Below are 20,006 nucleotides of genomic sequence, written 5' to 3'. Positions count from 1 at the left end.
AAGGAGCAGCAAGGGAGCCCCAGGGAGATCTCCCTCCCTCCCTCTCTCTCTCTCTCTCTCACCCTCACCTCTCTCTCCCCCTCTCTCCCCCCTCTCCCTCACCTGAGCTGCTGTTCCACTTCCTCCCAGCTGTCACCGTCAATGGTGAAGATGTCCTTCATGGCATCGTACAGCATGTTGCAGGAATAGCCGATGTTCACTGCAGTCTCTGGAAAAACAGACGACCCCCCACACCCCCGGTCCATTGTTTTCAGGAAGGAAGGAGAAAGACCCCTCCTTTCCCCAGAGGGAGCCTCTCCCTCGTCCCCGCTGCCTTTCTATAGGGGCCTGGGAGGGGAGGAAGCACCCAGGAAATTGGTGTGCCAGCCGAAGGACTGGACCCACCGTCCCGACAGGTGGATCCTCTGTGGCTGAATAATCTTAGTTCTTTGCTGGCCTCCCTTGACTCAGCTATGTCCATGTGGAGCCCTTCTCTCTGCCCCCCTACCCACCCCCAGCTGTCTTTCTTGCCTACATACGGAACCCACGTACAATGTTCTGCTCCTCAAAAGACTAGGTGACTTCCCTGTCCCCCCCCCCCCCCCGGCCCACCGGATTCCATTCTCTTCCCCTGATCTTGACTCCCAGCAGACCAGATATCTGCTCGGAAAGCCGACTGGCCCATCTGTTAATCTATGAAATCTGTTAAAATCTCCTTGCTCCTGGAGGCAGGAGGGCTCCTCAGTCTCCCATCAAGGGCACTGAGCAGGGACCCCAAAAACACGTTGCATCCGAGGCAAGGAGGAGCCCCCCTCCCTGGCACTGGTGCGGAAGCAGGACCTTTCTGGTCCCAGCAGGATCAGCAGGGGGGCTCAGGTGCCCTGAAAGCCCCCCCCCATGGTACCTCTGGGGCCCCAGCCCTCCCGCCCCTCCCTCCGGCCGGTACCTTGCTTGTCACCAGTGAGCACCCAGATTTTAATGTTTGCCCTTCCCAGGATCTCAATGGTCTGGGGCACCCCATCCTGCAGCTTGTCCTCCACGGCGGTGGCACCCAGCAGCTGGGGAGAGAAGGAAGGGTGAGCTCCGGGGGGCCGGTGGGGAGCCTCCGCCGAAGGGCTGGCGCTTCGTGCATCATTCGTCGGCCACGATCTTGGCCCAGCCCGTCCAGCCTCCAGCCTCCTGTTGCCAGGCGAGCCGCTCCGCATTCACGGCGGGTGTGTTGGGGGAAGGGCAGAGGGAGCCATCAAGCCAGGGGCCAGAACAGGCCGGCGTTTCTCAAGTGCCCCTTCACTGGGTCTGCGGCCTTCCTGCAATCTTTTGGGGTATGTGCACTGCAGGCAGGCAAGTAAAAAATATCCCGGGTAATGATGCCATGTAGCTTTAGGAAAGCGGAACGTTTTAAGAGGCTCGCAGGCTAGAACCCGGAGTGCAGCGCCCTGAAATATTAGCCAAGGTGAGAGCATCAAGGCCCACCCTGTGCCCCAGAAGGGAAGGACAACCGCTCTGAGCAGGGCGGTGGAAACACGTCCAGACCGATGGGATGCGGGCCATACCATCCATCTTGGCTTGCAGGGGAACTCCTGCAAGTGCTGGTAATAAGGTGATGGGTGGCAGGCAAGGAAGGCCCATCTCTCCAAAACAGGGGAAACCACGCACACTACGTGGGAGCAAGGGCCGGGCAGGCCAGTTTCATGTGGGGGAGCCCAAGAAGCCCCAGAATGAATGGGCAACACCCAGTGGATCTGGGCTGAGCACAAGAGGGCGAGGTGAGCATGAATGAGGGGTTGAGGTGCCTGGGAGGAAATGAGGAAGGACCCAACGGCCAACCGGAGAGAAGGAAAGAGGGAGGAGCCAAGAGGGAGGGAGGGAGATCAGGGGGGGGGGGCGATCCTTCAAAGAGAGGAGGGAGGTGCTTAAAAGATCCAAGGCAGGGGCAGTGGGTTTAAATAGGTCTCAGTTCCGTCCTCTGGTTTCCCTCCTGCCTTGAACGTCCCTGGCCGAAGACCACCTGGCTCCCTCCCTGCCCTGTGCGCCCCAAGGCTGACCTTGGAAGGCAAGGCAGGTGTGCGTAGGTGTGTGCAGAACCCAGGCACCCTGCACCTAAGGCTCGGTCTCGCTCTCTCCACCCCGACAGAGAGCTCAAGAGAAGGAAAATGGAGCATCAAGTCTCCTCTCGGGAGATGATCCTCCCCAGGGATAAGCTTGATCCAAGCTTGGATCAAGGTCTGGGGAATTTGCCTGTAATTTACCCTGTTGCAGCCGAGGATGTGTGTATGTGTGTGTGTGTGTGTATGTGATGGTGTAATTCTGCTCTTTAGCTGCCTCAAGCATAGCCCTGAAGGTGGCGGCCCTTGACCACCACCCCTTTCAGCAGAACCTGGTGCCACGGGTGCTGGGTGAGTTCAAGGGTGTCGGGAAACTGCTCGGGCAGGAGCTGGGGGCTCCCAATTGGCTGGGAGATGGGAGATGGGAGGAGGGGCTGTGCCAACTGCCTACCTGCAGGTCTCTCTCGATCTCCTCAAACACCTCGGACAGCTTCCCCTCTCGGTCCTGCAGGCTGGTGTTTGCCTTGTGGTGGCGCTCCTGCCAGCTCTCAAAGTAGGACTCCTCCAGGTCTCGGTAAGCTACCACCAAGGTCCGCAAACCTTCCCCAGCAAACTCCTAGGGAGACAGCAGGCTCAGAGCCCCGAGCCACCCATCAAGGGCCAAAGAAGAAGAAGCAATGTGGGGGCTCAACTTATTCTCCAGAGGGCCGGACAAGAAACAACGGGTGGAAACGGGTCAAGGAGAGGAGCAACCGGGAACGAAGGAGGGATTTCCTGACCGGGAGGACAGTTAGTCAGTGGGGTTCAGAAGTTGCAGGCGCTCCTATCCCTGGAGGCCTTCAAGAAGAGACTGGACAGCCCCTTGTCTGGAAGAGCATAGGGTTTCCTGGTTGGGCTAGAAGACCTCCAAGCTCCCACCCCACATTCAACCTGCAGGGAGGGAGGTCCCACTCAGGAGCACCTCTGGCTATCAGACCTGCAAAGCCAACCTAGGGGAGGCCTGGGCCTCCAGGGGTTTGAGCCCGGCCCCACCTGGCGGTTGTGCCACGGGGTCTGCCTCGGGGCATGGCGGCTGCTCCCCGGGGAGTCCTTTGCCCCATGGCCTGGGAAGGAGCCGCCCTGGTGGATTCCTGACACAGACGAAGGAGCAGCGTTGTTCTCTATGGCTCCAGAGGGCAGGACTCTGGGCAACCAGGGAGCTCAAACCCCACAGAAAAGGGTCCAGACCAGGCTAGAGAAGCGGCCGGTGAGTCCCTCCAGCTGCTACATCAGCGCTTGGGGTCTTCCAGCAGAGACTGGATGGGGGCCCCTCAGTGCAGGAGGCCAGCCAGCAACTCTGCAGCCAGCTCTGCTACCTTCTGGGCCCAGCTCTGCTGCTGGCATTGAGAAGGCCCGGGGGTGGGGGGGGGGACAGCTCTGTCTCACGTTGGAAGGAGTAGCACAGCTGAGGGGCCTGTGGGGCCAGAAAGAAGCAGGTGGCAAGCCAGCCAGCCAGCCAGCTTCCTGCCTGCGCTTGGGAGAAGTGGGGAGGGGGGGCAGTCCGCTGGGCCAGGGAGACCTACATCCAAGTGCTCGGTGGTCTCTTCCTCGAGCTGCTTGCAGGAGGGGTGGAGGAGCTGGTACAGGATGGTGTCAGCCCCTTTGCAGTACAGAGTCAGCTGGCCACTCGGGTTTCGCACTGGGAACAAGGCAAGAAGGGCAGAAGGTGAGTCTACAGCGGATGGAGCCCCGAAAAAGACCTGTCCTCCCTGCCACCTCCTCTCTCTTCCCTCCCCTCCAGCATCCCTCCTGCAAACCACCGAAGATGCCCCAGGTAGCCTGTCTGAAGGGCCCCAGTCCTCCTGCGCTGCAGGTGCCTTGTCTGAATTGCTCCTCACTAATTGCACTTGGACATCGCTGGAGCAAGAGGACATTGGTGGCTCAGCCTGGAACTGTCTTGGAGGCTCTCTGAGGTTGTGTCAACTCACAAAACATTTTGTGTGCACGTTTTCTAGTTGTCAATAGAGAGGAGGGGTGGGAGGAGTTTGAAAGAGCAGGCAGCTGGGAGGAATCGAAAGGACATCCCAGTCGCATTTTCTTCAGAGACCGATTAGATGACTGAAACTTCTGTGGTGCCAAAATCTAATTGGAGAGCAGGATTGAGGACTCTTGGCTATCAACATGCTTTGTTGGAGAATTGAATTATGATCAACCCAGAGGGGGGTGGGGGGGGAAGCAGGGCCTAGGGTCTCCGTGAATTACGTGTCTCCGGGTCTGCAGGTGAAGGCGACATGTTGATTTCCAGTAAATCCTGTGATGTTTTGGGAATGTGACTCCAGAGTCATGATTTACTTGGAGTAACTGCTGGAATCCTGACAGATTGGGGCTTGTCTTGCAGACGTTTCATTACCCAACTAGGCTACAACATCAGCCCTGACGATGCTATCTGGTTTGGCAATGAAACATCTGCGAGAAAACCACCAAGCCAAGAGAACCCCAAGGTCCCCACTGGTGCATCGGACCAGGGACCCCAGCAAGGTCTTGGGGTTGTGCAGCGCAACGGTTTCTGCTGCGGCGCGAGACAAACCTCCGGGCGGGAGGGGAGCTTGAGCAGAGAGGGAAGGAAGAGAGACACACACCAATGACGGACATCCTTTTGCGCACATTGTTGAAGTCCAGAATGGCCAGCAGATCGTAAACCACCGTGGTCCCCATTTCCACCACAGTGATGGTCGTGGGGGTGCGGGCACGAAAGACAAAGCCGAAGTTCCGGGCCGCAGTCACCAAGGCCCCCTCGTCCGGCGACTGGGCTTGGTACACCAGCGTGCCTGTGGGCAAGGAAAGGTTTTGCAAGCATCAGCCCACCTCTGCAGCCGCCGTGCCCTCCTCTGCCAGCTCTACCGGGCAGCGCGGCCTCACCCTCCTTGGTTTCCTCCGGCATCACTGTGTGGCAGAGGGAAAGGAGGCGGAAGAACCGGTGTGTGGACTCATCCTGGGCCTTCACCGCTTCAAGCAGTCTGCAGTCATAAAAGGCGAACTTGGGGTCGGCCAAAGGGTTCCATGAAAAGTCAACTCTGTCCATCGCCTGCGGAGGAAGTTAGGAGGGTCAGCCTCTTTTGCTCTTTTCCCCACACAACGGGGAAGCAAAGCGACTTGTGGGGCTCCTGAATACATACTCCTTGACTCGCCACCAACCCCCCCCCCCAAATCAACCTACTTTGTGAGGAGATGCCCACACTAACGCCATCCTCAACCCCGCCTGGCCGTGCCCATCTTGTCTTCCTCTGTGTTAAAAGCGGTGAGTCCAACTTCTGACGGCCTGGGTGGGGGTGGGGGGATGTGGCACTTTCCTGCTTCCTGGTAGGTGCCCTCCTTGCAATTTCATCCTGGCTGGGGGGTGGGGTGGGGTGGGGTGGGCGGTCCGCTTCCCTCCAGAAAGAGCTGCCCGCACTTTGCCAGGCGCTCCTGGGCTGCCTCTCTCCTTTGGCACCCAGCGCCTGGTTCCCGGAGAGGCTGATCTCAGCTTCAGGCAAGAGGGGATGGGGACCCGCATTTGCCTCTAGGGGGGAACAGCCCACCCGAGTGCTGTGAAGGGCAGGCGGGGGGGGGGGGATTTTCCTACTCTCACGGTCCACTTTCTGCCGGCCTCTTCAGTGATGTGAGATCTGGGGAGCTGAGCTGGAGCCACACTGACAAGTCTTGTGCCAGTTTCCCTTCGGGGGACGGTAAAAAAGGCTCTACAAGACCACTAAGCTCCTGTCCAAAAGAAGCCCCGCTGGACAGGAAGGGAGCCAAGCCCCTCCCCACCACCGTCCCCTGGTCACCCAGAGTGGGAAGAAAGTGGACATCAGAAAACCTGTGGGCCCTGCTGTCAGTCAACTGCACTACCACCACAGGGCCTTCCCCACGGACAGAAGCCCTTCCAGTTCCAATGTGAGGTAGGGTTGGGGGAGATGGAATTGGGGAGCCCCCCCCGAATCCTCTTCCACTCTCAGCCAGGGCTGCTGTGCAGGAGAGCAGATCCCCTGGGAGCGGAGTCCCCCGACGTGGCCTTCCGCCTGCAGCGTGGATGGACGCCTGGAGGTCACCACCGCGGGGATACAACCAGCCCCGTTTCAAAGGAGGCTTGGCGGAGAGTCCCTTACCTCCGTGTCCTCCACCAGGAATCCCTCTGAATCCAGAATGTCCCCTGTGGGAGAGAAACAGGCCAGCTCTGAAGGACAACCAGGGCCTCTCTGCCCCAGGGGCTTGGGGGTGGGGGGGGCTCCTGTCCCCCCCTTTCTGTTCTGAAACCCCAAACCTTGGCTCTCATCACCCAGAACACCCAGACAGGGGGATGGTCAAGACCAGACCACCCTTGGACACACCCCAGGTGATCCTTCATGCTGAGCACACGCGACCGTCAGAGGGAGACCCTCCTCCAGAGGGCTTTTATCCGCCTCTTGGCCACTCTGAGCCCACCTGAGGCAGAGGGGGGGCGGGGGGAGGGGGCTGACTGTGCCTTCAGAGCAATGAGCCTCCCTGTCACTGGAAGGAAGCCTGATTGAACTGCTGTCCTGGGGGGTTGGCGATTGCTTTCAATAGGCTTCTCCTATTTTCCTCCAGAGCTCTCCTCATCCCGCTGCACTCAGGATCTCTAGTAAAAGTACGTTTTCTCTAAAACCTGCGGATTCCAGGGTCCTTCTTGGGGCCTGTCTGACACCCCTAGAATGTTTCTGGCTGGGAATGCCTGCCTGCCTGCCCGTTTTCCCTGTCCGGCAAAGGGCCCTCGCCCCTTATCTGAAAGGGATTTGGGGGGGCAGACTGTGAAGCTCCCCTCCCCCTCGGCTCCTCCTTTTCTCCTCCAGGAACGGCAGGGGGCGGGGGGGGCTGGCCCCAGAGCAGGCAGAGCTCCGAGGCGCTTCCGTCTTTCCATCTTACAGGGGGGAGACGCCCCTCCCTCCGGGCTCTTCTTACCGTAGACCTTCCCGGCGACGCAGCACTTGTTGAAGATCATGATGTTCTTAGTGAGGGTCCCCGTTTTGTCAGAGAAGATGTATCTGATCTGCCCCAGCTCCTCGTTGAGGGTGGTGGTGCGGGCCTGGGCGGGCATATCGTGGGGCGGGTAGTACATCTTGTGGTCCCAGTCGATGTAGCAGCTGTTGCCCAGGCGAATGATCTCAACGCTGGAGCAAAGGAGGACAGGCGCTGGGGCCCTGGCAGGGAGGGAAGGGTCCGGTGCCCACTCCCACCCCGGCAAGGCGACAGGGTCCAGCCAGCTGTGCCTCCAGGCGAGGTGACCTTGTGCTAGAGCCGCAAGCACAGACAGGTGGCCCAAGGACTCCTGTTGCCCATGGCTGGCGTGTCATGGGTTCCTTTAAGAACCACCCCCTGTATTGGAGGGACAAGGCCCCCTGGCCTCTCCCACTGCCCCCCCATCAAGTTCGGCAGAGCCACCCAAGGGATGTGGGTTCTGGGTGACCCCTCCACAAGGGAGCCTGCCGCTCAAGCATCCCTCCTCAATGGCAGCTCCTCCGGGATAGGACCACCTCCAGGAGCAGGGGAGAAACGGCCCCGGCCCCAGTAGGCTCAATGGGGTCTCCTTCCAAGCTGGGGGTGGGGGGGTGGGAGCCTGGCTTGACCCCTCAGTCACCGTCTTACCTGACATAGAGAGAAATGGGCACCACGGTGTTGAGGATGATGACATAAGACCAGAACACAAGAAATGCAGAGAAAAATGCCGAGTTGACATCTGTTGCCCAGGGCAGGTACACCTGGAACCGGTAGCCCTGGTTGTATTCCCAGATGCAGTTGCCGATGGCCAGGATCAAACACATGATAGCCAAAAAAAGGAAGATCTACTGAGAGAGAGAAATTGGTAGCAGCAGCCCAGGTGGCAGAGAAGGACTTGCCCCTCATGGGACCAGCCCCGTCCCCTCCGTCCAGAGCAGCCATGACCCAGACCAGGCAGCCCTCCCTCTGGGCACCTGAGCCACCTCTGTGTGTCACACATCACATCAAAGGGTTCAAATAGGACATCTAGTCCAGCCTTTCTGCTCAGAGGCAGGGATGGACCCCCTGGAGCCTCCGCTGGAAGGCCTCCAACGGAGAGCTGGCTCTCTTCCCCAAAAACTTTAACCTTAGACTGTCTACTACTGACCTCACCCCTTTCCTAAGAGGTCCGTAGGGGGCCTGCATAAGCGCACCAATGTGCCTACCGTCCCTGTCCTATTAATTCTTTTTATTTTTCTTATAAGTATCTATCTCATGTATTCAAAACTATGTATATACTTATACCTATTATCTTGTAAGCAATTGACAAATCAAATAAATAAAAATAAGTGAATAAATCAGAGGATGGCCTTTTCCACTGGCTGACATCTTACCAGTTTGGTAGTTTAGAGAGGGCTGTAAATCCCTGTGAAGCGGTATAAAAGTCTCAGTGCTATTGCCATTATTGACAGCTTCCATGCTTGGTCCCTTTTAGTTATATCACGGCAACTATTCTTGTGCAATTGTTTTATTAAAAATTATATTAAACTGATAAAACAAATAGAGAACCTCATAGAAAAATACATTTAAAAAGAAGAAAAAATATACTAAACAGTGTGGAAAAAAGAAAAATACACCCCCCCCCAAAGAAAGCAAGAAAAATACACCTCCCCTTCATCCTCAGCATCACTGAAGCACCTCTTGGCCAAAGCGCCCTAAGCAAACCCAAAGAAATCAGCTCAAGAAGAGAAAACTGGCATCATTTACAGCACCAGCTGGGGATTTACGGAGTGGAATTCCACAAGCTTTAAAGTTTCAAAGTTGGACCGCTCCGCTTTAGACCAGGCAAGAATTCCCAGGCGCTTTGCTCTACGACTGATCAGGCAACAGACATCGAGAGCCACGGTCCATTTATGAGTCATTCCAAAGAGAACAACCAAAGATCAGAGGAAAGAGACCCCGAGGCCATTCTCCCCAACGGATTGTAGGACTTTAAGAATGACAAAAGGCCTAGGGTTTCCTGCCTAAGTCGTGGGTAGGACTGGAACAGGGGTGTCAAACTGGATTTCCTCAAGGGCCGGATCAGCATTGTGGTTCTCCTCTGAGATGGGGGCGGGGTGCCTCCTGTGGCACCCTGCTGGCCAAAAAGGGGTGCGGGGGAGCTGTGTGTGGCCCCCCCGCACCTCATTTTTGTCCTCCAGGGCCTCCTGCAGCACTCTGGCCCATTTTGGGGCTGTTTTTTGGCTGTTTTCGGCCCATTTCAGCCAGCAGAGTGCTGCAGGAGGCCCTGGAGGGTGAAAACAGGACGGTGGGTGGGTGGGTGGGGGGCTATTTTAACCGCCAGAGGATTAGGGTTGATATTTCCAGCCCGGCCCCATGGGCCGGATTTAAGCACCCCACGGCTAGATCTGGCCCCCTGGCTTTGAGTTTGACCCCCCTCCAAGGTCCCTTCCAACTCTGTTATCCTATTTTATTCTTTCCCACCTTCTCCAGGATGGGCCTTCAGGCCTCTCAGGGTGAAACCCATTGCCCACAATTGAGCCCATCCACTCTGCGGCTCCTCTTTCGTTCTTTCCATCTTCTTCAAGGTCCGACTTTTGCTTCCAGGGAGTGTCACAAGGAGTGACACGGATTGCACAATTCCGACTTCTGACGGCAGAGACACATCAAGGCATATTTGAACGCATCTTTTCCAGGGCCTTCTGGAAAAGCTCCACCAAATGCTACATTAGCTCCACCAAATGCTAATAGTCCGTGGTGCATTTTTTGAGTGCTTGTTGCTTTGCCGTTGGTGGGTGATCCTCAAAGGCAGAAACAACCCACCCTTTTAATACCTGTGTTGTCAGCTCTAAGGATGGTTGTTCCACCATTCGCCCTTATTTGATCTCCTTTGTGTTTAATTCTAGTCACATTTTTCTCACTCTTCTCCTTAACTTTTATTGCTAGACTGCAGATCCTTTGAACTGTTTGCCTATTGGAATGAGGTCACCAGCACAGCGAAGGGTATTTACGTTTCTTCCTCCGATTTTCTAACCAGGCTCATCTTCCAATCCTGCCTCCCTTAACTAAGTATATTCTGTATATACGTTGAATAAAGGCACGGAGGGTGTGGGGCCTGGCCCTTTGCCGGCCTGTCTTGTCAGGCCCTGTCCATTCTGCGTCTTCCTGATCTGCGTTACGGATTTCTCACGAGGAGCGGCACTGATCTCCTGCAATTCCTGTTTTTTTCTGAGCACACTTCACACCTGGGTGTGATCAATGCAATTGAAGGCTTTCCTATAAGAGATGAAGCAAATGGCGGCTTCTTTTTGGTCTCCTTTGGCTTTCTCAAGGATAGGAGCCGCGGCGGAGCAGTGCTTAGAGTGCAGCACTGCCAGCCCTACGTCTGCTGCCTGCAGTTTGGCAGTTTGAATCCCACCAGGCTCCAGGTGGACTCAGCCTCCCGTCCTTCCGAAGTGGGTACAACAAGGACCCAGATTGTTGGGGACAAGAAGCTGACCCTGTAAACCACTCGGAGAGGGCTGGAAAAAGGACCGTGAGGTGCTATGTAAGTCTGAAGTGCTCTTGGGCCTTTCCGGAAGCCCCTTCGGCATCTGCCCCCCCCTTTCCCCATGCAGGGCCCGGATCTCCAGCTAAGGGACCGTTAAGAGGTTTAAATTTGAATAGCCGGAGTCCAGTGAGCCCTAACACACAGATGTGGTTGATTGATGGCTCCCGTGTGAGGCCATCGGTGCTGTGATTGGCTGCTGTGGGTGTGGAGGAGGCGTTTCCCCCTTTCCCCGCCTTTTTCTCCGGTCTGCCCTGTGTGCTCGGTGCTTTTACCCCAGGATGCTCCCCTTGGCCCGACTGCCTTGCCTGCTGCAAATATTGACGTGGAGTGTATTTCTCGGTATAAAACTATATGTTCGTATCCGCGTGTCGTCGAACTTCATTTGAACACCAGCTGGGCAATTCCCTGACAGGGACCCCGAGCCTTATTTGGCCAGCGTGAGAAATTAAGGCTATTGTGTTCAGGAGACCCTGTTAAAACTCCTCTGTCTGGCACTGACGTGCAGGCCTGAAAGTCTGAAATCCTTTCGATATTTTGTCATTCTCCAGATTTGCTGGCACAGCTTGGTTGCAACCTTCCCTCCTCACCCTTGCCTTATTCCTGCAGATGTCCCCTCAATTCCCATGGGAGATAGAAGCCTCTCATCTCGCACCCACTGAGGCGGCGCCAGAGAAGCGCAACCAGCCCCACTGAAGGAAAAGCAGCCAAAAAGAAACAAGGGCCACGCAAACAACGCGAGGCGGGCAGGGCCATCTGCTGCGCCCGAAGAAACACCAAGCCCCACTTTGTGCCAACCCCGGGACGGGGTTGTGGGCTGAGGTAGTGAAATGTCTGTCAGGAAAAAGGCCAAGCTCAGAGAACAAGTGGGGGGCCACTTGCCTGATGCGCTCTGGGGCTGGACTAGAAGACCTCCGAAGCCCCTTTCAGCTCTGTGATTCTGCTAAGGCTCCTCCGTTGTTTTGTGGGGGAGACCTCCGAGAGGAAGCCAAGCCCGTTTGGGCTGAGGAAGACCGGCCTTTACCGACCTTCAGCGTGATCTCTGGGGCAGCCCAAGTTATGAAGCCCAAGCCAGCCAGCAAGACTCACCACCAAGACCAAGTAGTTCATGAGGCGCTCGATGCTGGTCCGTTTCAAAGTGGTTTTCCCGCTGTTTTGCATCAGCTTGGTGTCTGGCCCTGGCGGAACCAACCATGGGAGCTGGGGGTTTGCTTTCGGAAACAGAATGTTCTGCACCCAGAAAGGGAGGAGCCCCTGCCCCTCGTCTCCAGGCCCCCATCCCGTGACCCACCCGCAACCGGAAAGGAGACAAACCTGTCCGAAGAGGGAGGGAGAAGGCAGCGCTTTCTCTGGGGAAGAACGGAGGGCAAGCAGAGGAGAAAGGGGTCCTGGCCGGGTGGGTGGGGGGGCACGTGGCAATGCCTCAAGAGAAGCCCCCGGCACCAGCTCTGGCACGGGGAGGGTCTTTGCAGGGAAGGGGGGCTCTGCTCTTTGGGGAAACCAGCTTCCTAAATGCTGCCAAGGGGTGAATGGGCGCCTCCGGGCAGGTGGCAAAGGAGTTGAGCACTGAAAGGTGGAATCTTAAAATGAACCCCGGATCTAAAAGGCAAGCAAAGCCGCTCCAGCCTTTTAATTTATTCCAAATTTTAATAGAAGTTGCCTTTGCAGGCTGGCCGCACCACGTATCTTTCACGACATACGCTGAATATCTACAGTAAACGGCTGGACTGGAAGAAGAGGGAGGTTTTAAAACTGGAGGGAGAGACATCCATCGCCTGTGCGAGGCTGACAGTGCAACCCTGACACCAGGACCTGCAAGCCCTGGCACTAAATATCAAAGAGCACAGGCAAAGAAATGGGCCTAAAATTAAACCAAAGGAAAGGCCAGAACAGGTAGAAGAACCGGCCTTAGAACTGGCAGGGAAGAGATGGAAGCGACCGAGAGCGTTTCCCCTTTAGGATCCGTTTCGGAACTGTAGCGGCAGTCAATCCCTTGGGCGATCACTTTGGCCGGCCCCACCCAGGGCTGAAGCTCTGCAACTGGCCTGGGGGAGGAGGGACCCCAACCCTCGAGGGGCTCCGTGGGGCCCCATCAGACATGCTGGGCCGCTATCCGGAAGCTGCCCTAGAAGCGTCTAGCCCTCCAGTGCAAAGGGGAGGGCAAAGGGGAGGGGTGGGAGTAAGGGCTTCAGTGGGGAAGGACCCAGGAGAGGAGAGAGACCAGTGCCAGCCAGTCTCCCACACCCACCAGCAAAGATGACCAGTCCGAAGCACCACTCGGTGTTGCGGATGATGCAGCCCCGCAGCAGCAGCTGCTCGTTGTCCAGGGCGTATTTCTCCTTCTTGAAGGAGAGGGTCCCGGTGAACCTGCCCAGCCGGTTGTTGGGGGCTTCGCAGCGGATTTCCCCTGCAGATGAGAGGAGGATGACTCCCAGCCCCTCCTCCCCTCTCCCCCTCCCCACAGGGCCGCCAAAGACCACCCCAGGCCACCTCCACATGCCCTCAGCCCTCCCCAGGCAGGACCCTGCCTCCTCCCCACAAGTGGCCGGGTCACCTGACCTTCTGCCCCCCGCCCCCCTCCCATGTTTGCCTTCTGGCAGCCATCCCCTAGTTGTAGCAGGGACTGAAAAGGAAGCTTGGGCTCCCAAGGGGGGGTGCACAGCAGGCCCCCCTCTGCTCTGACTGAGCCCCCTCAGCACCCCAACCCTATGGGGCTGGCAGACCCCCCTGGGTGAGGGCCCTGCCAACATACCCACCCTGGGAGGAGCGGCCATGCCGGAGTGCCACGACAAGACCCCTCGGCCCTCAGAGGAGTGAAGAGGATCAGGGAGAGAAGGAAAGAGGGCAGAGATCTGTGAAGAGAAGGGGGGGTTGGGGGGGGGGTGGAGGCAGAGAGACAGATGGCAAGAGCCCAGAGGCAAAGGCGGGTGTGTGTGTGTGTGTGTGTGTGTGTGTGTGTTCTTGAGGCCGTGACTGCCTGGAAGCCATATCGTGCGGGAGTGGGTAGTGGTGGACAAATATATTAGTGCAAGAGAGAGTGTGCAACGTGACTGCAGCCTTTGCCCTCAGGTGTGCCAATTGTTAGTAGTGCTATTTCGAAAGGCTGCAGAGCGACTTGAAGCTAAAAAGCAGAAAGCAGTGAAGACAAGGTCCAACGCATCCAGAAAACCACACCCCATAATCCATAAGTCACAACTTCCAGGCCTCCATAAACCTCCCCCCTCACCCCCCCCCCCACCGGGGCTGGGAGAACATCCTCAGGGTGAGGAATTGGGAGTCACAACTCCTGACACGAGACTCTCTAGCTTTGCACCCACAAAATGCTCACCCAGCTGGGCTTTGGGAGTCAGCGTCTCTCTGGCCAGGCAAGGGGAGGCAGTGCAGGCAGCCCCCAATCACAGCCCCCACAGCTGGCTCAGAGCCCCCCCCCAGGGCCTTGTCCTGACTCCCGCCCCTATCCAGACGGACCAGCTGCTCGAGAGGAAGGAAAGGCATTGCCAGGGAAAAGCGGGTGGGGCAACACCAGAGCCCAAATCAGCTCCAAGGGGCCACCCTGACCCAGACGTGCCCCCAGCCCCTCCCTCTGGGCCCCGGTGGCAGAAGCCCAGGGCTGCTCAGCCGGCCAGGCCTCCCTCCCCTCCGTACCATTGAAGCTGCTCAGGGCCTGCAGGTCTCCCCCCAGCCCTGCAGTGACGGTCAGCGCCTGCTTCACCTTCAGGTTGGTTTCCCTGCAACGAGAGAATGGAGGGAGGATGCACCACCACCCAGCGATCACGCGGGCGGGAGACCAAGGGCGCCCAGGAAGGCTCCCAGGAGGCGGGATGGAGGGTCTGGCTGCCCACCGAGAGGGAGGGGGCCCAGACCCTTACCCGTCCAGTTCCGTTGTCTCAATGTAGGTCAGGCTGTGGGGCTCACTGCTGCAGAGCAAGAGGATGTCCGCCTGCCAAGGGGAGGAGCCGGTGAGACGGGATCTCGGTGGAGGCCTCTCTTTCCAGGGCACAAAACCTCATCCCGGCAACCGGAGGGCGAGGCCGGCTTGCGGTGGCTGACCTGTGCCCTTGGACACCCCCCCCCCGCCTGCCCAATGGCACGGGATGCCAGGGTTGTCCTTCTGCAACAAGGGCAGGGGCGGATCGGTGCCAATAATCCCCCAGGCGCCGGCCGCTTATCCTCTCAGCCTCCCTCCCGGGGACCCTGGCTGTGCCACATGGCCTCCGAGGGACCCCTTTGCCATGTCCGAAGGCTGCAGGTGGGAGAGGCCGAGAGCTCTGCAGAGCCAAGGACGGCAAGACAGGCTGGCTGCATCTGCCTCTGCCCGAGGGCCCCCCAACCTCCAGCCCGGCTGGGCTTCTGCCCGAGAGAGCCCTGGGAGCCCCTTCCATGCTGGGGCGTCTATTTGGTCAGGGCTGACCGGACTGGCCCGGGGCAAGAGAGCTGCTCCCGAAGGAGCCCCCTGGGATGCCCTCGGCCTGAAGGGATGCGGGGGAGGAGCGGCCTTCGCTTACGGTCACGAAATTGTTGTTCTCCAGCTTGATGATGTCTCCCACTTCAACGTTGAGCCACAAGTCTTCCTTTAAGCTAGAAGAAAACCCCGGTCACAAAAGCACCAGAGAGGAAGGGCCTCCCTCGGCAAGTCTCCCGCGTCTTTGGGGGTTTTTTTTGGGGGGGGGGAGCAGCCGCGAGTCGGCTTTGGCAAGACGCCTGACTGGCATCGAGATGCTTCCTGGACTTTTCCATCTGGGAGGATTTGTGATTCTGATTGCAGGAAAACGGTGTATTTGGGGTGAGGGGTCCCCCTGGGTGCTGGTCAAGAGGGAGACTGACCCTCTCTGGTTGACTCCGCCTTCCCTCCTTCCGAGGGGGTCAAGTGAGGACCCAGACTGTTGGGGGCAACGGGCTGCCCTCGTCAACCGCTTAGAGGGGCCTGTCAAGCTCTGGGAAGCGGCACATCAGCCCTGAGTGCTCTTGCCCACGGAGGAGAGGAAACTTCAGGGCTGCGTTCAGAGATGCGGCTTTGGCCTCTGAGTGGGCGGACAAACCCACCCATGAAAGGAGGCTGGTCCCAGCTTGGGGGGCCGGGGGGGCTTGATCCTTGACACCAGTTCCCTCTGGCTGTGGAAACCTCCACCAGGGGCCTCTGGACCAGCAGGGAAAATACCCTCCAACCTCGTGAAGGAGCTTCTGGGACTTGCCAGCCGTTCACTGTGTGCATCCAGCCGGCCGCTCACCTGCCATCAATCAGAACCTTAACGGGCCGGTTGTTGACCTGCTTGTCATTTGCGTGGCGATTCTGAAAAAACCCCCAAAAAACCACAACCCGAATCAGCCAAGCCACAGAGAGGGCACCCAAGACTGGCTCTGACCCAGCCTGGCACCTGCCCAGCCTTCTTTGGGCAGGATTTCGGGAGCCCTCGAAGCGGGGGATGCGTATGCTGTGGGCAGGACGGCCGAGGGCAGGAAGCGGTGGCCTCCCTGGGACATTTGCCGCCCTTCCTCCTCTCAAGTCTCCCCCGTCCGCATTGTCCAGACTTGGGTGGAGGCCAAGAGCGGCTGCTCCGAAGGCTCCTCCAGACCCCCCCCTCCCCTCCCTCTAGGGCCAGAGAGGAAGTCATGTCTGCTGCTGACACCTCCTCTGGACACAAAGCGGGGGGACGGGTCCCTCGCCAGACTCTTACAACGTCATCCATGGCATCCTTGACTGCGGACACGGTCAGGACCAAGACCAGGGGGACCACGGTGGTGAACCAGGAGAGGGAGGAGATCTCAGGGATGAGCTGCAGAGGGAGAGAAAGATCAGGATGCCCAGAAGGCTCGGGGGATTTCCCCCTGACTTGGCAGGCAGAGGGGCTAAAGAGGAGGCCTGGGAATCAGCCTCTCCCCCACGGCTTCCCATAAACGCCCCTCTTCCGCTGTCTCTGTGCCTGCAGAGCACCCAAGAGCCAGCGGAGGAGGAGGAGGAGGAGGGTGAGGGCAGCAGAGGCAGAGTCCACCCAGGAGAAGCTCGTGGGTTGCAAGAGAGCCGCCGATCGTCCCTTGGAAAGGATTCGGGGCCGCTCTCCCCTGCCAAAGCCGAACCGCCATGGAGGCTGCTGAAGGGGACAAGGGGGTTGGTTCCAGGGCAGGAACTAATGGGGGGGGGGCAGCCAACTGGAGGTGGCCACTCAACCGCTCAAGGGGAAGCTGTGTATGACGTATGTGACTAAGCGAAGCCCCCCAGGAAGGGGAGGCGTACAAATGGTGCCGTGAGAAGCTCAACAAGAATGGAAGAGAAGGCGGGACCTGCAGTTGTTGTGGTACACTTGACAGTTTGTGGGGAAACCGCCAAGCCTGTCTGCCCGGCTTGTGCCGAGAAAGTCCGAGAAGGCCGGAGCAGGGCGTCTTCGACTCAGAGGAGGCACAGAGACTCCCCAGGCCGAGGGAGGCCACTCTCCACAAGCAAAAATTCAAAGATGCCCGCCTCTTCGAGAGCAGAGGCAACCAAAGGGAGAGACTCAGCCACTTGCCGGACTTGTAGAAAGCAGGGAGGGGCCGGCCTGAGGGCATCTAGCCTCAGGGCGGCTCCATAAGTGAAGGCAGATGAGAGAAGTGGAGCAGGCCAGGGAGAACGGAAGCTGAACGCCGGGAGGTGAAGGGCTGTGAGGAACCGTAGCTGCTGCTCAAAGCCCTTGAGGTGGCTTCTAACTTTCTTCAGGACAGGAAGCCTTTGACTTATGACGGCCATCGAAGCTGGAATTTCCATTGCTAAGTGATGTGGTCATAAAGTGCAACTGTACCCCTCAGTGACGGCAATCCCTGCAGTCACAAGTGTTGTTGGCGTTAACCAAATCCCATTAGGTGAAGCAACTTCCTGGGAAGTCACTAGAGAAGCCGGCAGGAAGTTGCAGGTCCCAGGCCTTCAGTCAGAGAAGCAACTGGCTCCTGCTGGGTGGGGGAGGGAGGGAGGGAGCGAGTGGAGGGGGGACAAGGGGGTGCCCCAAAGGCGCAGCATGGGGAGGGGGCAGGGGAGGGTGTGCAAGAGGGCTGCACAGGCTGGAGAGATGGCACAAGGTGGAGCAGTGGGTGGGGGGTCTGGGGGTTGCAGTGAGGAGGATTGGGGAGGGGGGGGTTGCCCAACTGGCCAGCGCAATGTGAGCGTTGTGCGAGGAGGGCCTAAGGGAGGGGGCACGAGTGGGCAGGGGGGGGAACCTACGCCAGCAAGTTGCCACCTTCCCTGCAGGTTTCCCCACTGTAAATTGGCAAGTAATGATACGTGTGAATGGGTTGCCAGGAACCCGGATCAAGGTTACAAGATTTGGGGAGTTCTGGGACAGCCGCACCTGTGAGGACCAAGTGGAACCCTCCTTTATTCAGTGCCACCTTAACCTGGCACAGTCACTGGCCGAATGGTCGTAGGTCGAGGACAAGATCCAGGAGCTGTTTGGCAGGGAAGGGGCAACCAGGGGCCTTCTCGGGGTCCTCTCCAGGCAGCGCCCCCCTTTCCGGTGCCCCCAACCCTGCCCAGGCCCCTGCCGGAAGGGACCCCGAAGGGAAGACTCGCCTGCAGGATGAGCAAGACGAGGAAGTAGGCATTGGCCACACGCTGGAATTGCTCAAAGAGGTTGAGAGGCAGGAAGGTGAACAGGTTGTACTTGGAGGTTTTGATGGAGTTTTTCTGTGGACAGAAGACGTCCGTGAGAAGAATGGGAGAGGGGCAGCGTCACTCAGCCCCCCCCCCTCCCGAGGGCCCGGGGGGCAAAGAGGGCACTGCTGCCCCCAGAGCCCTGTTCCCACAGACTCTCCGCTCTCCTCTCTCTGCCATGGGGGGGGGGGAATCTGGTTACTTACAGCATAATCGAACTGCAGGTTGTAGGCCCGGTCGTTTGCCCGCAGGCACCGCTCCTCCTCTGCAAGGCAAGCGTGGGAGTTGGGTGCCGGGATGGGGAGGCCAAGCGGTGGGTGGCAAGGCTGGAATGGGGCCCCGGGGCCCTCCTGCCTCTTGGCTGGGGTGGGGGCCATGGCGATGCAGCATTCAGGAGAGGAAGGGAGGAGGGTGGGCAGACAGCCATGCCCCTCCCAGCCAGCTTTCAGCAAGCCTATTTCTCCCACCCACCCGCCCTCCCACCCCTGAGCCAGGGGTCCCTTCCCTGCTACCCAGGAAGCTGGGAGCCACAATGATGCTTTTGGGCCCCAAATCTTGGCCCTTTCCTTCTGAGCAGCACACGCACACGCACACACACACGCACGCACAGAGCCTGCCTCAGCATGGGGGTAACTTCTATTTTCCTGAAGCTCAGGCCTGCCCAGAAATCCCCACCGAGGGAGGAGGTCCCAGGGGTGTACAGCCTCTGCAAACCTCACAGGAAGCTGAGTGGCAGTCACATTTAATAAACAACCCAACAAACCAACACCTTGCCAGCAATGAAGGGCCAGCCTGGTGACTCCCCTGGGAAGCAGCGCAAGCGGTGTGGGGAGGCCAGGGAGCAGATGGGAGGGATTCCCCTTGTGGGAGGGAGGAAGATGTTGTGCCCCCTTCTCAAGCAGGGCAGGGCAGGACTCTTTGGGGAGGGGGCAAGCTCAGAGCCAGTAATACTGTTTCCAAGAGGCATATACTGTGTGTGTGTGTGTATGTTTTCTTAAGTTTTCGTGGGTACTTACATGTATGGCATTCAGCTTTGTTCGGGTGTTTTCCCACATCATTGTAGTTGTGCTTTTAAAGTTGTAGCAACGTTTCGGCAGAATCTCATCTGCCATCATCAGGCTTCTGTATTGTGTTCGTCTGTGAGTCAGACTTTTACAGTGGTTTCAGTTTTAAATTTTTAAATCTCTTTAAATTTTTAAATCCCTCTTCAGTTTTAAATCCACTAGCCAGGCAAACACCTGGGCACAAACAGATCCCCCCTGATACCTCCAGCTCAAACACACCCCAACCAGGCACCCAGATGAAACCTAGCTTCCTAACAAATGATAGCTGTCCATTTACTCAGAGCCAAGCTGCACTAAAAGCCTTCAATACAGGAGCACAATGTTGCCAGCCAATCAAGACACAAAAAAAGCCACAAAACAGACAGAAGATATTAGAAACACCGATCAAGCAGAACACAGCAAACTCCAAGACCAATAAACACAGACCAAGACTCCCAACCAATCAGGATGAAGAAGAAACCATTCTGGCACAGCAGTAGGCGAGCCCCAAATTTAAAACGGAAACAACTGTAAAAGTCTGACTCACAGACGAACACAATACAGAAGCCTGATGATGACAGATGAGATTCTGCCGAAACTTTGCTACAACTTTAAAAGCACAACTATAATGACGTGGGAAAATACCCGAACAAAGCTGAACACCATACACACACGAACACACACACACACACACACACACACTCTTTCCACTGCTTTGCCCACGACAAAACAGCAACCAGACAACGCAATGGACAAAGTTTCAAAACCCGCCCGCAAGCTTCTTAGGCTGCACATTAAGCAAGATTTCAGCAATACCAGAAACA

General features: G+C 57.7%; 1 protein-coding gene across 3 annotated transcripts in view; it reads right to left on the bottom strand.

Annotated features, from left to right (window-relative positions):
* Positions 1-20,006, bottom strand: part of LOC113449709 (phospholipid-transporting ATPase ID-like) — a 44,041-nt gene that overhangs the window by 10,373 nt on the left and 13,662 nt on the right. For all 3 annotated transcript variants that reach the window (XM_087927616.1, XM_087927618.1, XM_087927617.1), the window contains exons 3-20: positions 18,346-18,404; positions 18,059-18,172; positions 16,197-16,295; positions 15,750-15,811; positions 15,027-15,099; positions 14,391-14,461; positions 14,167-14,249; positions 12,770-12,928; positions 11,611-11,699; positions 7,644-7,840; positions 6,960-7,168; positions 6,149-6,192; positions 4,923-5,088; positions 4,643-4,831; positions 3,587-3,702; positions 2,476-2,640; positions 926-1,037; positions 103-208 (exon numbers count right to left, since the gene is read on the bottom strand). In XM_087927616.1, coding sequence (XP_087783742.1) covers positions 103-208; positions 926-1,037; positions 2,476-2,640; positions 3,587-3,702; positions 4,643-4,831; positions 4,923-5,088; positions 6,149-6,192; positions 6,960-7,168; positions 7,644-7,840; positions 11,611-11,699; positions 12,770-12,928; positions 14,167-14,249; positions 14,391-14,461; positions 15,027-15,099; positions 15,750-15,811; positions 16,197-16,295; positions 18,059-18,172; positions 18,346-18,404 — 2,113 coding nt within the window. The remainder of the gene's footprint in view (positions 1-102; positions 209-925; positions 1,038-2,475; positions 2,641-3,586; positions 3,703-4,642; positions 4,832-4,922; positions 5,089-6,148; positions 6,193-6,959; positions 7,169-7,643; positions 7,841-11,610; positions 11,700-12,769; positions 12,929-14,166; positions 14,250-14,390; positions 14,462-15,026; positions 15,100-15,749; positions 15,812-16,196; positions 16,296-18,058; positions 18,173-18,345; positions 18,405-20,006) is intronic.

Source organism: Pseudonaja textilis, chromosome 2 (assembly GCF_049901715.1).
Source record: "Pseudonaja textilis isolate UNSWEBS1 chromosome 2, rPseTex1.2, whole genome shotgun sequence".
NCBI classification, from domain to species: Eukaryota; Metazoa; Chordata; class Lepidosauria; order Squamata; family Elapidae; genus Pseudonaja; species Pseudonaja textilis.
This window is presented reverse-complemented; position numbering and strand designations above follow the sequence as displayed.